The sequence below is a fragment of the Mchenga conophoros genome, linkage group LG20, assembly GCF_057382185.1.
Source record: "Mchenga conophoros isolate Kocher_MC1m ecotype Shallow Benthic linkage group LG20, M_conophoros_male_GT1.1, whole genome shotgun sequence".
Taxonomy (NCBI): Eukaryota; Metazoa; Chordata; class Actinopteri; order Cichliformes; family Cichlidae; genus Mchenga; species Mchenga conophoros.
In genome coordinates this window covers 31605276-31622790 of record NC_140545.1, presented here as the reverse complement: position 1 = coordinate 31622790, position 17515 = coordinate 31605276, and the positions used below count along the sequence as shown (strand labels likewise).

At 38.3% G+C, this 17515-nt stretch overlaps 1 protein-coding gene across 1 annotated transcript; it reads left to right on the top strand.

Moving 5' to 3' along the window:
• The first annotated feature begins 3987 nt into the window (after positions 1-3987).
• Positions 3988-15711, top strand: LOC146551163 (trypsin). The gene is made up of 5 exons (XM_085259211.1): positions 3988-4078; positions 7485-7644; positions 12641-12782; positions 12896-13162; positions 14466-15711. Exons 1-5 carry the CDS (start codon positions 4024-4026, stop codon positions 14634-14636), a joined length of 795 nt encoding a protein of 264 aa, XP_085115337.1. The 5' UTR covers positions 3988-4023; the 3' UTR covers positions 14637-15711.
• Positions 15712-17515: the final 1804 nt, after the last annotated feature.

Here is a 17515-nt window from a genome sequence, read left to right as displayed (position 1 = left end):
TTCATTGCAATGGGGCTTAGACTATACTCAGGCTCTCTGTTGTACCTCACCTTCAGGTTCTGTTACACACAACTTTAATATGTCAGTGATTTATGTCTTTAACTGGAGTACTGCATGTTATAATAATAATGTGGTTGAACAACAACCTTTCATAGCACTCTCACTTTGTGAGACTGTTTATTATCTTCAATACATGCATTGTTACCTCTTTACTCCTATAGACGCCACCTAAACAGCTAAATAGCTACTGGTACCCCAAAAGAAACCTAAGTCCTTGAACTTTTTTGTGCATAAACACAGCAAATAGTTTAGTAGTCAAGGCTCTGATTAAAAGGACTATATTTCGTGTGAAAGTCTTATTCATTATTTCATTTTCTTGGATTAATACTAATAAAATAAACAAAGCCATGCCTAAAGAACACAAAATGTGTAACTGTCCAAACACTGTAGTTCACCTCACTGCACCACTTTACTTAAGACTCAAGTTCAGTGCAATCTAGATTTCGAAACTAGTTTCTAGGAGCTTAACCTTTGTGCAAAATTCAAAATGTATTGATGAATAGCTGAGGCCACCTAGTCCTGGCTTCTTGCCTTTTAAGATCTATAATAAATGCCAATGTAGCTGATTTTTGGATGTCTCTTTGGATCTGTAAATTGCATTAAAATATGATTTCTTTCCTTGTTCTGTGCAATATTTTTGGTCTTTGGTCTTTGCACAATATTTTGGTCTCAATTGAATTACCATCCCCACCCTAAATGACCATAGCCCCTCCACCCTGATTTATTTATTTATATTATATAACTGCCCTTGTATACAGCCCCACAATGTTTCAATGTTTCTACACATACAGTGTACAGTATATAGTTTACTCACATATATGTATACATATATTGTTTTTCTTTACTTTTGCACCTTTGTGGTCCAGCTACCCAATTTCGCTGTGCAAGAAATTGCACAATGACAATAAAAGCTCTAAAGTCTAAAGTCTATGTAGAGCAATTAAAAAGTTAATATTGTGTTTGTATTTGTATTTTTTATTCATTGCAGGTTAAATATGTTAATATATGTGTGTGGTTTAAAGTAGATGTTTACTAGTAGAATTTACAGCTATTGAGCTAAACACATTTCTAAGTAAAGATAGATTACATAAGGTTGAATCAAGATGCCAGTACTAGGGATGGGTACCGGTATCCGGTGCCATGATGGCACCGGTTCTGACATAAACGGTAGTAACCAGACCGAAAAGCAGCGCACATTTCGGTGCTTTATTTCGGTGCTTTTTTTTCCTGAGATGTCATACACTTTGAATTCTAGCCAATCATTTTACGTTTCTGAGGATAGTAGGCGGGTCCAGGTACGTACGTTCTTTTAGAGCAGAGCTACAGATTAAAAATGCCCAAGGCGAAGCGGTCAAAAGTCTGGCTGTACTTCACAGCAAAAGATGCAAACTCAGCAGAACTAGCAAACACCGTCGTAGTTACATGCAGCTGTCTTCTTGTTTGATGGCAGATGCTCCCTTCACCCTGGCCAAAAAGGCTAAAATGACCAAAGAAAAAGTGGAAAACAGTTAAACATGAGAGGTTTTTGGACAAAGTTTGTGTTTTTTCCATTGTTTAAGCACTGCTTCCAGCCAAGAGTGATACCATATATGCCCCATAGCTGCAGAAAAGGTTAACATTGTTATCTTTTTACAAAAAAACAGCTGAACATGAGAGGTTTTTGGACCAATTTTGTGTTCTCCATTCTTTAAGCACCGGTTTGAGCACCGTTTAAGCACCGGCACCGTTTCAAAAGTACCGGTTTGGCACCGGTATCGGATAAAACCTAAACGATACCCATCCCTACCCAGTACTGAGTTACTGGTACCAAGAAATGATGATGCTGATACTGACACTGATAAGGCTTCAGTGCCAACCTGTCTGACTACTGAAAACAATATATGTCAGTGAAATTATACACCTCAGTTATCAGTGAAACATGTCAGCAATTATAAGAAAGTCACGTTCAAACCCTTTATTTGTTCATAACTGCTGACATATGGAAACAAAAACATATATCAAGTTTAAATAATACAATAAAATAGATGTAATATAATAAACACTGTTGATATAAAAAGGATTTACATCAGATTATAACATCTATGAGCAGTGTATTAAAACATGTAGTGGTCTGCTATTCTCTATAAAGGGTTTATAAGTTATTTATGAACAGTGGTAACACAATGACACAGCTCTAATCATAATTACATCAATAAACCTTTGTAAAGTGTTACATGACAGTTAACTAAAAACAAATAGCACATGCTAACAAAGCATTAGCGAGCATGAAACATTTAAATAACTTTTAAATGTCTCATAGATATAGTTACATTTATTGTTAATTTATTTTTTGTCCTTGGACTTGAGATTGATTTGCATAACTAACAGGTGAAGATAACTCCTATTTATTTTATATTTGGCCTTGATGAAGAACCTTCATTCACTTCCTACCCTTTAAGTCAACCTTCTTCTGATTTGCTGCCCCTTGCAAACAAAACAGCAGACTTAAATCTGCCATAGCTGTATGTCTGACATGACCATAATAAGGATATCCTCTCTCTCATGACATCATAAAGAGACAGAAAAATAAAATAATTGATTGAAAATGGCTCTTTAGAGCTGTCTGAAAGTTGAGGTTTTAATTCATGAGGATTACTTGCATTTCATCGCTTCTCATTATTTGAAATGTTGGCCATGTTTAACATGAGCATCCACCACTGTAACAGAAAATAAGGAAAAGTATAACAGCTCCAGTCTAATGTAAATAAGGAAAGTCTTTAATTCAAGTCAGCTGACATATTTTATAGTAAGTGAATAGATTTAAAATAGGAGGAAATTTGTTTATTAGAGTCTTGTGGTAAGTAACATTTTAGTTCAATGTCAGTCAGATGATTGTAAGAGCTGGAAGTGGCAACCATGAACATGGCAGCAGCATGTGAACTGAGGAGTGGGTCATGCAGAAAAAAAGCACCTTTGTCAGCACTCAAGGGAGGACAGATGTACCAAGAGCACGGCTTTAGCTATCAGCAGCAATGAGGGCAACAGAGAGGGCTATTAGCCAGCTAAGGTCAGGAACTCCACAGAGGGATGGTGACTGTGATGAGACAAGGCTTAGCTGTGCTCCATTTTTAATGACACCCAGCCTGAGGATAGATGTTGAGCAGCAGTGCTTATTTGACCTGGTCTGACACGAAAGCTTATGCTGCTCAACTTCGGTCAAAAGCCTCATTAATCCTTTCAGGAGATATCAGTGCAGGGAGACTCTCATGAATGGTAAAGACGCATACTGAATCTTTCCTCATTTAATATGACAGAAGCCAATCTGAGCCACATTAGGAGCTTCAATCATGTGGACTTATGGGATGCTATATTGGACAGGGCTAAATCATCAGAGTAGCTGTTAAATAATACATGACTAAAACTGAACAGGCTCATAGGTTGCCGGTTCGAGCCCCGGCTTGGACAGTGTTGGTCGTTGTGTCCTTGGGCAAGACACTTCACCCGTTGCCTACTGGTGGTGGTCAGAGGGCCCGGTGGCGCCAGTGTCCGGCAGCCTCGCCTCTGTCAGTGCGCCCCAGGGTGGCTGTGGCTACAATGTAGCTTGCCATCACCAGTGTGTGAATGTGTGTGTGAATGGGTGGATGACTGGATATGTAAAGCGCTTTGGGGTCCTTAGGGACTAGTAAAGCGCTATATAAATACAGGCCATTTACCATTTACCATAGCAGCCGATCAAGCTGTTCTTAAAATGTCAACAATAAACTGGGTGAGTTTCTGTGGGTCATGGAAGAGGTGAGTCAAGCAACTGTGCCATGGAGCTTCAATTATAAATCGGTCTAGGACAAAGTGGTGACCATGGAAACGGAAACAGAAACTATAAGAAACCTGAGAGTGCAGGTGAGATGCCTTCCCCCTAAGATCAGACAAGTAGCACACAGGTTAAGCCTCTCGCTGCAAGTAGACTGTGCTGCCCTTTGTCTCACTATGGACCAGCCATATTTATTGTTTTGTATACTGTTGGAAGTCCTGGCTGTAAACTGTGAGTAAGCTTCTTTTTCTCCAATTTAAAGTTCACAAAAATATGATCATAACGAACAAAGTGAAAGTTGTGATGTTGTGATGGGCTAACATTCTGAAAACAAAAGTAGACTGGGTGTCTTCTAGGATGTGCTGCAAATGCATGAGATATAGCATTAGGGTATGCCTTCTAATCATTTTTAAAACATCCCTTTTAGCTGTGCACTTGCAGTTCTGATGATCTGTGAAGAGAAAAATTGTGACTCAGAGCCATTTCCATCTGGGTAGCAGGGAGAGGAAGAAATAAATGTGCACATTAATTTGAGTTAATCTTCAAAGATGATCATATTTCACAGTAAAAAAGACACATGACTGCTTTCTTGTTAAAATAACTGTTCTTATTTACAGGTAATCATTTCATTTAAAACTCTTTTCTTCTTTTTAATGAAATTTAAATGGTTCTTATTACATGATAAATACTTTCATATTGTAGCATGTAAACTGTTACAGCCAAAACATCTTCCTGAGACACAGGGCTTTTGAAAAGGAATTGAACTTGAAACCTCAGTAACAATAGATTCAGTCTAACAACACAAATAACAATAAATAATTGTGGCCAACACCTGCCTTTGTGCCTGGAAATTATGTCACAAAGACACCAAAAAAGGAGATTCTGATAAAGATCTTGAGCAGGTCTGTGATTTGAGAAGAAGCAGCATAAAATATCATTTGGATAATGGTTTAAGACTTACCCAAACCTGAGCTTTAAAAAAAGAAAAAACTGTAGTTTATCACTGTTTAATCTTATCTTCTTAATCTTTTCAATTTTCTTCTATTTCTAGTTACAGTTTAGGAGACAAAACACTCAAAGAAACCCAATCTTAAAATGTTTACTTCCATGATCTTGCATAATGCTTTCTGATACACCCACATGTGTGTTAACCTCACACGCAGTCACTGCTGGGTGTAGTGTAGCCTATAGAGTTACCATTTTGTTGTTAAGATCCACCCCAGCTACTAATTCTAGCCTGTGGTTAGATGAAAGCATTTCCATGCCTAAAGGTTCTCTCGGTTACTGTGATCTACAATTTTGGTTTCATTGTTTAATTTTCAAATATTTGCCATATAGATGCTTTGTGAGCCTTAGGGAACATTTTAGAAAATGTGGGGTCGTAGCTCAACATTGTAAAATTGCTAAAGTCATTATAATTCAAATATTTTAGGTATTCACATTTTTCTCTTTCTATTATCTATTAGGCAAAATTATATTTTCGAGTGAAAAAGGTTGCATCAAAGCTTTCCCTGATCGTTCCCTGGGTAGTTCAGACACTAACTTGGTACCAAAGTGTCACTTCTTATAAGACTATAGAATTATCTCATCTTTTGGTAAAATATAACATATCTCCACACCACACTGACAATTTGGAGACTCATTTATGAACCACTTGAGATCAATTTTGAATGTAATTAAACAGAAAAACACAAGAAAGCACTAATTATTAAACGCTTTCAAAGAAATGATCCTATGTCTACGAATAGTCTAGACTTGTTCTGTCATGAACCTTTGGGTTCACACCAAGGCTTTAGTTGGCCTTGCTTGTAAACCCATCCTTCCATTCTCTTGCACTTATCCAATTCAGGGTCTGGAGCCCATCCCGGATGCCATAAGGCAAGAGGAAGGCTAGGACAGGTCGCCAGCCTGTTGCAGGGCTAACAGAGATAGACAACCATTCACTCTCGCACTCACACCTACGGGCAATTTGGAATCACGAGTTAACCTAACCCCACTAACTCCATGTCTTTGGAGTATGTGGAGACAATGCAGATACAAGAAAAACATAGGAAGGCCCTGGACAGATGGTGCATTTCAAACCTGGGGCTTTCTTGCTGTGAGGAAACAATGCTAACAACGGCACCACTACACTGCTCCTAACTATTCAAATGACAATTTTGAAGGCCGAAGTAGCTTTTAAACCCATCAAACACTAATAATAACATGATGCTGCAATAATATGATGTGGAACAGATAGTTTTAAACATTTTAAAAATATCTGTACTCTTACTGCTTCCATAGGGATTAAGACAATAAATCAGAAGTGATCCGACAGCGCACTGTACAGACTGCAAAAACCCATGATGGTGTGCTGATGGATTTTTCTGTTTTGTTTTGTAGCTACAGGGCTTGGGTACCTTGCAGTCACTGAGTCAACCATGAACTCCACTGTATACTAAAGTATTCTAGCATTAAATATGAGGCCATCTGTCCAACAGCTAACGCTTGAGTGAAACTGGGTTATGCAACAGGGCAATGATCTTGAGCACAGCAGCAAGTCTCCAAAAGAATAACTGGAAAACAAAAATCAAGGTGTAGCAATGGCCCAGTCAAAGTGCAGACCTTAACCTAAATGAGACAGCTGTGCAAAAGTGATTGCCACACAGTTCAGTGAACTAAAGCTATGTTGTAAAAAAGTGGAGGAAATTTTCTCCACAGTGATGAGATAATGATAAGGTGATGCAGAAAACAATGGCTGTTCACTAATCTCAGACATATTTAATACATTGCCCCATTAACACAACCAGCAAGCTTGACCAAGAATACAAACACTTAATTTTAAGTTACAATCCATGATAGAAAATTTGCTCTAAATTCTGTAAGTGCTGAAATCTGTCTCTGTGTGTGCGCTGTACAGTGCTTCTGTGAGTTCTTTTCATCTTATTTGTCCTCACATTATTCAAAACTTCAAGGTCCAAGGGAAAAGATGTGATTGCAGTGTCCTCAGCAGCATTTAAAGCCACAAATACACGAAGTGAAAAAATATAAAACTAAGCAGCTCAGTCAGGGGCAGAAGCATTGTAAACACCAAAGAGTGTTCCCAAACAAGCACAGCTTCCAATTAGAATTAGTTTTACTCCAGTATCAGCTATACTCAGCTTATCCTTGAGCGTGGTCGTGGGCAGCATTTTGGAGACGTCCAAACTGATGGTGTTCTCCTTTTCCTTTAGGCAGACTGAGATAGATTGTGGGCTAGTTCAGGCCTTCTATTTGTGTTTCGCCCAGGTGTCCTTTGGAGGGTTGATTCTGTTTATGAGCTAATCAGATCCGGTCCAAATTGAGTTAACGTGTTACCTTCAAACTCATTTAAACACCAAACAGGCAGTCAGATCTATCCTCACTTAAGCCAGTGTGAAGTACTTCGGAGATGAGATTGCTTTTCATTGATCTGCTGAGCCACAAAGCAACTGTGCGGTGAAATCCTCTGTGGTTTTCTTTATGACCTGAATAGTTTGCACTGATCTTGTAAAGGTACTAAAAAAGAGCAACTGAGTTAGCTCAGTGTGGTTTACACCAACACCTTATGGACTGTTCTGTGTGTTTCTTTCTCTAAATCTAATCCGAGCTGAAATTTGTCATTGCTTGTGTGTTGCAGGTCAGAATGTTGGAGAGGAACGAATAGTGGGAGGATATGCACCGGTTCCACATTCCATCAAGTACATTGTGTCGATACAGACATTGGAACGAAAGCACTTCTGTGGGGGTTTCTTGATTAATAAGCACTGGGTAGTCACAGCAGCACACTGTAACATCGGGTGAGCTAATTTTCTCCTGTCGATTTACCCCTATGGATTAAAAAAGTTCTATAACTTAAGGCAAAGTTGACTTGATTGAGTTTTAAAATCAGTCACACATCACACAAAACCCCATGTCTTTGTGTTCAGATTTAACTTTTTGTAAGGAAGAAAAGGCCTCTTGATATAGGATAGCCTCAATTTGACTTCTCAATCCTGTAATTTCAACTCATATCATACAGTCAGATCTGTGGCTTATCCTGACTGAAAGAAAGCTAATGGCAGCGATAAAAGCGCACCATAACAATGGAGCTTTGTTGTACTGAAATCTGACACAGATCATGACGACCGATCAGAATACTTTATTTAGATTGCAAACAATTTGAAGATAAGGAAGCAATATTTGTAGACAATGTTCTGTGCCCATTCCATATTCTAAGGTTTTAGCAGCAAATCAGCAAACTGATAAATTACAGTTTCCAAATGTCAGTATCGACTATTTCCCTGTCAACAAACAGTTGCAACTGATGTCAAAAAGCTTTATTGCATTAATAGCAGTTAATTATTAATATATCAGCAGAAAGGCAGCTCTGTCTCCCAGACTTCCAATTTAATGTTAGCAACCAGATTTTAATGAAATGTAAATGTCTTCATTAATGACAAATTTTAAAAAATCTTTTTGGGGTTTTTTGTATGTATGTATGTATGTATGTATGTATGGATGGATGGATGGATGGATGGATGGATGGATGGATGGATGGATGGATGGATGGACAATCAAACTGCATAACTTGGAAATTGCTGTTTTACATGACAAGTATAACCATCTCTTGTCTATAATTCTTAACAAGAACAAGGTAAAGAAGGACAGATACAACTCTGCGCTTTCTTGTCTTTTTACCAAACACAACCACAATGTTTTCCCAACTTCCAATCTGTTGTCAAGCATCCTCAGAAATTACATTTCTGCATTAACATGTATCTTGGCTTATGATTTCCTACAGCAGTGTGATAAAAAACTTCACAGATCAGTATGTTTTTTATAGATAGAAGGCACATATCACACAACAGAGGCAACTCAAAGTGTAAGAGACCATAAAAATACATTTGGCAGTTTCAAGCGAATGGGCAAAATAAATTAAAATTTTAAAAATTAAAAAAAACACTGACGAAACAAAGCTTTGAGGCAAGCGATTGATGTTTGCCCAAGAAAAAAAGGATAAAAAGAATCTAGAAAACAGATACTGAAATCCTAAAACCAGGCAAAAAATCTATAGAGTTTATGAATTTATGGACCTCAGCCACATAAAAACAATTACAAAGTCTGCCTATTGATGTCTTGAAATAACGTAAAATACAAATAAAAATGTCTGTCTAAAGCAGATACAGAAAAACTCACTCGCACATTCATTACACTACTGTAACAGTGTCTTGGTAGCAACACAAAACAAAAAAGAAAATCAGACATTACAGCTCATTCAGAAAGGTGCAACGCTCCATTGGCTTCCAGGGTCACAAAAGATATATTTTAAATTACTTCTACTATTTAACAAATCACTAAATGGACTTAGAAATGAATCACATAAAAATTTGTATGGTCTGCTACCCTTTATGTAACCTAACATAAACATCACAGCCTCAAATCAAAATCAAATCAAATCACTTTTATTGTCACATCACATGTGCAGGTACATTGGTACAGCACATGTGAGTGAAATTCTTGTGTGCGAGCTTCACAAGCAACAGAGTTGTGCAAAATACAATAATGTAAACAAGCAAAATACAAGAATGGCTACATCTGAAACTAATAAATATATGTACAATATATAATAGTATATGCATTTCAGCCTCTCTGCACCAGTGCAACATAATGCATTACTTTAAACTTAACCAGAGAATTGCAAACTAACCAGTTTAGCCTGCACTAAACTGTGCCAAACGGCCTAGTCTTTTCATGCAACCTTGGAATAGTTGCTTTGTAACTTGTGGGATCCCAGGAGCTATGAAGCAACTACTCTGCCAATGTGAGCACAGGATACATTTGATTGGCATATAACAGTGTTCTGCCCCTCTGTGACCCCTATTCTCTTTGCAGTGGCAGGGGGAATAGGGGTCATAGAGAGTATTTAATGTATTTACTGCCCTGTCATATGCCAGTTTAACCCTAACCCCATCATTACCTTAAATTGGTAAGCTAGCGAGTATGGTCAAACTCAAGTATTGAGTCATAGGACTTAAATATTTATCCAAGCTCACTGGTGGTTAGACGGCAAAGAAGCTATAGTAGGCAGGATGAGGAGCCCTAAGTCAGTGACTTTATGACAGTTTGACAAGAATGATGAAAATATGAACCTGCCCCAAAGATAATGTTTATTTAACAGAGTCGTTACACCCTCTGGTCCTCTTGGTTGAGCTGTGTAAATGATCCCCATGACATGGCCCAAGATTTTGCTTTCTAGGAAATTATTTTGAGACCGATTGGCTTCCTTGGATTTCACTTTGAAATACAACTTTAGGAGTTAATAAAATGCAATGATAAAACAAATGCAAATAACAACACCGTAAAAAAAAAAGTACAAAAAACAAAACAGAGAGAAAATCTACAAAATATGTAATAAACTATTTTGTACTGCAATGAAAAAAAAATCACTTCTACAGCTAAAAAGATGTTGTGTATGATGTGTATGTTTGGAGTAGGTAAAATTTATATAAGGAAGAAAATTGTTGAGACCTGGATAAAGTTGGACGCAAGGACTGTTTAATATCATCAGGAAAATGATTCCAGTGTTACAGGCAACAAAACATGACTTTACCATGTTTATTTGTACCAGTTATCAACTACTCATTTATTTTCTTTTACCTCTGTTTTGGGTTTGTGAACCGTAGCCAAAAAACACAACTACACGTTGTTGTTTAACTGCTGATTGTGCAATTTGGCAAAAGGTGTTATATCACTATTTGCCACCATTTTTTAAAAAATGATTAAGTTTCAAGCTAAAGGGTGTCATTACTGTTTGTTTCCATATAATATACCATGTTGCAACAGGAAAAGCCTTTCTGTAAATAATAACCCTAATATAGGGTCACACTCCAGTTAAGTGTCCATGTTCCAGGGACTTGGATTGTGCATGCTAGTTTACTGGCATAGCTTACTAGGAAACACCCAAATGGATCAAAGCCAGCTTTAACACAAATACACCTGTGCACCTCCCCTTATTATGTTATTGTAAACCCCTAAGCATAAAACTCAATAGGTCTTTCCAACTCCAAGATCTGGATTTGTCACTGTAGTAAAACTACAACTGTTACTATTAAGAAGAACAGTTACTCTGTTTTATTTAAGAGCAGCCAGCATGTAAAGTATCTTGACGTTGAAACTGGAGTAGGTGAAAAAGATTCGGCAGTCGCCCATTGTTATGCTTATATGTGTGGTTTTCTTGATGTGACATGCCAAAATGTCTTTTATACCTGTGATAAAAGGCAGTGTCATAGATCAGAGTTACAGACCTTAGGCTTCTGTTGCATTTATGACTTATTTACAGAAAAAAAGTTGAAAGAAATCAGCTTGCCTGTGTTGATATAACTGTAGAGGTTTTCAGAGTGCATGCAGAGAAAATGAGAAAAAAATAAACAGAAGAAAACGAAAAGCGCCATTACATGATTTATGGCATTCACCTCCTGCATTGTTCCCTCTCTCACCTGGAGACCTCTGGGAGCACTGTGAGAATCATGTTCTTTGATTTCTCCAGTGCCTTCAACATCATTCTTCCCACAGTCCTGAAGGACAAGTTGGACAACTCAGGAGCGGACCATCACTGGACTTCCTCACCGACCGACCACAGTATGTGAGAAATCAGTGCTGTGTGTCAGACAGGGTCGTCTGCAGTACGGGGGGGCCCCACAGGGAACGGTTCTGGCTCTGCTCCTCTTCACCATCAACACTGCAGACTTCTCTCACAACTCCACCCAGTGCTCCCTGCAGAAGTTCTCTGACAACTCTGCAATAGTTGGCCTAATCACTGATGGGGACGACAAAGAGTACATTGAAGTCACCCAAGCGTTTGTGGACTGGTACCAGCAGAACTACATCCAGAACAACACTAGAAAAACCAAGGAGCTGGTGGTAGACTTCCGCAGGCACAAACATCCTCCACTGCAACCACTAAATATCCAAGGTTTGGACTTTGAGGCTGTGGATAGCTACAGGTACCTTGGTGTACAATAAACAATAAACTGGACTGGACTCACAATTCAAGTGCTCTCTACAGAAAAGGGCAGAGCAGGCTGTACCTGCTGCAGAGGCTCAGGTCTTTTGGAGGGAAGGGCCCACTCCTGAAGACCTATGACTCTGTGGTGGCCTCTGCCATCTTTTACAGTGTGGTCTGCTGGAGCGGCAGCATCTCTGCTGGGGACAGGAAGAGACTGAACGGGCTGATCTGGAGGACCAGCTCTGTTCTAGGATGCCCCCTGGACCCAGTGGAGGTGGTGAGTGACAGGAGAATGGTGGCTAAGCTGTCATCCCTGTTGGACAACATCTCCCACCCCATGGAGAAGTCTCTGACAGCACTGAGCAGCTCCTTCAGTGGCAGGCTGCAGCATCCACGATGTGGGACGGAGAGATTTCGCGGGTCTTTCCTTCCAACTGCTGTCAGACTCTACAAGCAGAAAGACTTTGCAGATGACCACACACGTGCAGACAGACACACACACATATATCCAATATGACATGGTAGCCTTCGCCTAGTCTCCCCAATGTGCAATAATACCAAGTGCAATTTTCTGATGTCACATAGTATTTTAATCTATTTTGTATAGTACTTTATTCTATTTGATCTTATTCTATTCTGTTGTTTTTCTTAATTTTTGCTGCTATTAACTTTGTATTGTCCAGTTTCTGCCGTGATAAAAACAAATTTCCCATGTGTGGGACTAATAAAAGTTTATATTATCTTATCTTAAATCTTCTTTTACAGACATTTGACCCAGAAGATGTAATTTCTCATATTTTCATCAACAGGGTGAAAAATATGATGATTGTTGGAGGAGACTACTCTCTTTCTATATATGAGGGCACAGAGCAAGAAATCCTTCCCCACATTTTGGTGCCACATCCTTCATACAACAAAATCACAAACAACTGTGATATTATGCTTATTAAGGTACATAATACATTGATTTTATTTAGTTTCTTTTTATTTTATTTAGTTTTATTTATTTAAACCATGTTGCTTCATTTGTGTCTAACTCATCACATTGTCTACAATCTCTTCAGCTGAGGGCTCCATTCTATCTGAACAGCTACGTCTCCATCACTCTACTGCCCAGACAGGGCGCCCCCATTGCAGAGGGCAGACTGTGTCGTGTGTCGGGCTGGGGATACACAAATCCCAGCGGAGGCCCGATCCCCTCCACCCTCCGAACTGTAATGCTCCCCATTGTCTCCACAGAAAAATGTAACAGCAGTGAGTCATTTAGTGGCAACATCACAGAAAACATGCTGTGTGCTGGTTACAGTCTTGGTGGAAAAGATGCCTGTCAGGTAAGAGCATCTCTGCTTTTTTAAAATTCAGGATATGAACATGGCAACAGTTTTACAGCACCTTTCAAGTCATTTTTTATTTACGTAGCACCAGTTCACTATGACAGGTATGCCATATGGCTCAACATACTGCAACCCACAAGATAAGTGGGGGAATCCCAGTAATAACATTAAGGGATTGTTGCCTCTGATGCCAAACAATTGGAATCTTTTCTCTGGCCGTTTAGAGAAAGAAGGGGAAAAAAAGAGGAAGCATTTTATGGAAGGCTTTAGGCACGAAGGCAAGAAAGTAACAGAGATACAACAAAACAAAAAAACTAAGGCCAAGAGAACTCACACATTTAATTACACACATTCCTTAAGTTACTGCAACAGGCCATGGTATATGCATTGAACCCAAACTCTTAGCTGCTTCCACGAGACAAGAGACTGATATCTGAAGCTTGTACCTCAAAATAAATATTAGTTATATTTAAATGGCTACATAGTTTAATAGTTTACACATTCGCTTAGCAAGTGAAAAATTGCCAGGGAGGAAAAGATATGCCTTTGGGATCATCTTTGTCATCAGGGAGGGCATCCCGTTGGTGACCCATTGCGACTAAGGAAGCAGCTAAAAGTAGATACTTTGTAATTAGAAATGGGCATTGGAGGTAAGGACAGAATGAAAAACACATATTATGCATATGTATTTGTATTTCTGCATACAATAAAGCTCACAATAAAGCTGCATCTTGTATAAAAACTAATCCATTGGGTAAAGTTTGATATAAAAATAAAAAATACAGGCATAGGACTCCATTGCTCTTGCTGTCAATAAATCTCTCCCTTTTTTTGATTTTCATAAAAAATCTCAAATTAACCTTGTGTCAATTTGGCTTGCAGTTTATTTCAGCTTGTCTCAGAAAGTGCATTTGCAGAGTATTTGTATTTGCAAGGCATACTTTAAGTGTCTAAAATATTGTGTGTTCTTTTTTGCAACTTTTAGGCTACTGCATAACAGCATTTTGAAAGTTATCAGACTGTTTTCTGTAATATTGTTCCACATCTTCATTTATTTAGTCATTAAAAAAAAAAGGACATTACATTTTGTAAAAGAAAATTTACTGGTAGCGAAAGGCAGCTACTGCTCTACAGCCCAAGAAAATTATTTAAGGCTCTGGCTACAGAACTACAGAGCAAGTCATAGAATATCAATCAGAGATATTTAAGTTTCTTGTTGAGTAATTAGTAAAGACTTGAGTAAAGACATCCGTAGCCTAACATGTCATCCCTAATGTTTTCTTCCATCCTGTGGTATCAGGGGGACTCGGGGGGTCCACTTGTTTGCGATGGTCGGGTCTATGGTGTCGTGTCCTGGGGGAAAGGTTGTGCTGATGCTCAGTTTCCTGGAGTCTACACTGCTGTGTCCAAGTTCCGCAGGTGGATAGACAACACCATATTTAGCTACTACAGCAGATGCAACAAGAATTAGAGCCCAGTGCAACTTTTCACTGTTGCCTTATGTGACCTAAGTTAGGCTTGTTTTGCCCTTCATGCACATTTGAGTGTATGTCCATGTGTTAAAGGAATATTTAGGAAAATATTTGATTTGCTTTCTTGCTCAAATTTGGATAAAAAAGGGTGCCTTTATATGAGGCTACAGTGTGGGGCCTGTCAAGGGTAACAAAACAAACCTCCAAGCACTTTTAAGTCTTGCACGTGACTTGTTAATATTTCCAGCAGGTAAAAAGTTAAGAGCATTGTCAGTTTCTTCTCATTATTGGCAACGAAGCAAATCTGGCAATTTTCCAAAATGTTCACCTAGTTCTTGAGCGGTTGTTGCTTGACCTCAAGTAAATGTTGTGTCAGTCAAAAGCTAGAAACAATGGGCAACCATTTTTGAGTTTTACATTTAGTTTGCCAGCTGCTGATCTATTTTAGGCAACTCATAAACAATAGAAATACAGTGGAATCCACCAATACTCTCAGGCAAAGCAGAACACATTGAACACATTTCCACAGCGTCACGATTGAGGTGCCAAATCCTTCAGAGTCTCGTGGAAAAGAGAACAACAGAAAAACATAGTCATGATGCTATCTTTCAGTCATGATACATCACAGTTTATGTTCTAAAATCCTTTAAGAAGTCAAGAAAGCTCACAGTCATATCGAGGACAAATTACTCATGTTTCACTAAAATATGATCAATAATATAGGAGGAGTAGCAACGTTGTGAAAATGACAGTGCCTGTAAAATTATAAAAATGACCTAAACCTTGGTTACAATTTGGGTGAAGACCAATTAGGGGATCATTGTGTGCGCTGTAAGTTTGAGTATATTCTGACAAATACAGAGGAAGTATCAACAATTCTTGTGAACTCCGGTGAGATAGACAGATACTTTGTGGACACTTTGCTATCACATATGCTCATCGGTCCTTTGGCTGGATGAGCTCAAAACATATGAAATGCTGTAAATAAAGCATGCTTACATTTAACTGAGCATATTGTGGCTATTACTGTAACATCACAAGTCGTTTAGCTTGTTCATGAGTCATAGAAACAACAGCAGGAACTGAGTTTACTGAGTCAAAATGTATAAGTAAAAAACAACATCTGTTCAATGTGAGCAGAAAACATTTAAAAATGTATTTCCCATATATATATATATATATATATATATATATATATATATATATATATATATATATATATATATATATTGTTCCGTGAAAATCTGATAATCTGTAGGTTAGTCACATTAAAACAACTGTTTAGAGATGAAACTGGTGGGTAATTTGTACTATTCTATGATATTTGCATTACAAAATTAATGAATTATGAAAAGAATCCAAATTTGAACTGAAAATTAAAATAATGCTTACTTTAAGTTCAAGAATCCACTGGTTCAATTGTAACGCGTGCTGTGTGTGTCCGTGTTGTGATCAGCCTGTGTTTTCAGACTGAAATTCTATTAGTCAGAAAATGATCACTGCCAATTTGACATGATATATTCATGGTCTGTTTTAATGTAGTTGCATAAACTGCAATGTTTTTTTTCTGTTTTTTAAACTTCAATAAATTACTAATCATCCTTTTTTTCATGCACTCTCTGCCTAACGTCTGTGTGTGCATTTACACAGTAAATGTTACAGCCATCAGCCTTAAGTTAAGTGGAGACCTTCAATAACGCATTACATGGGCTTTTCGGATAGATAACTCACAACTCTTCATGCCATGTCACTTGTACAAGTCAGTAAAAGCCTCTGCAGGGGAACAATTAATAAGCCACTACACTGATAAATTATTTAAAACTACAGCAATCACATTTGATATGGAGTGTAAATCTTGGCTGCTTGTCATTAGCCTTACTCAAGCCACAGAAGAATTACCCTAAAACTGGAATACCTTCATGAAATATGCATGGAGCCAGTCGTTGGACTCCTTCCTCCTCCTCACCAGCAGAGATTCCCGCAAGGGCGAGCCGTCACGAAGCCAGGTGAAATCAGTACAGACTGCATCACACCTGATAGGTGTTGGCTTATCACAGCAGAATGAATACTTGATGGCCTACTTTAGAGGGAGCTCTAGTTTCATGGCTGGTCCTGTTTGCTCTGTGTTGATGGGTGTGTCAATGCCACTTGTGATTGATGGATTTCAGGGTCTTTTATGCTGCAAATCTTACAGGCTTGGTTACACAAAGGCTTATTCCCTTTGTTCTTGCATGAGAAAGCCACACTCAGGAGTGTTAGGGTATATCACCTGACATGATTGATCCTAAGCTCCTTATATGCACGCTAGGTCACAAAAAGAAATGTACTTTAATGGGTTTCACAGAAAGCTATTAACTGAGCTATACATATTGTGACCATTCCCTAAGCATTTTCTCCCAATGGGCTTTTAATCTGCTGGGAACACAAAACGTGTTTTACAATGATAATGGCCTCTGTTACTCAAACTAGGTCGACAGCATCCATTATTTTCTAACAACTGAAAAGCAAAGTTGATTTTAAAACCACAGTTCTACATGTGCAGTTTTTGGGATGGGATGATGTACTGATATGTGGTAAGTGGTGATAATATGATTCTTTGTATAGAGGTAAGTAAAGGAGCATTGTTCAGAATTTAACTGGAAAGCTACCAGAAAACTATTACCAGTGACACCCGTGGCCATTAGAATAACTCCTGCATTGTATTCATGAACTACTATATTGTATGTGCTCTTTGTCATGTATAATTTACACTGAGTGAGAAACCTTTATACAAAGTTTACTGTATACCAAGCTTACTAATTACATTTTAACAAACCCCATCTGGGCATCCCTCATGACTATTAGTGTTGCAAACAAGATTATACACCGTTGAATTGTG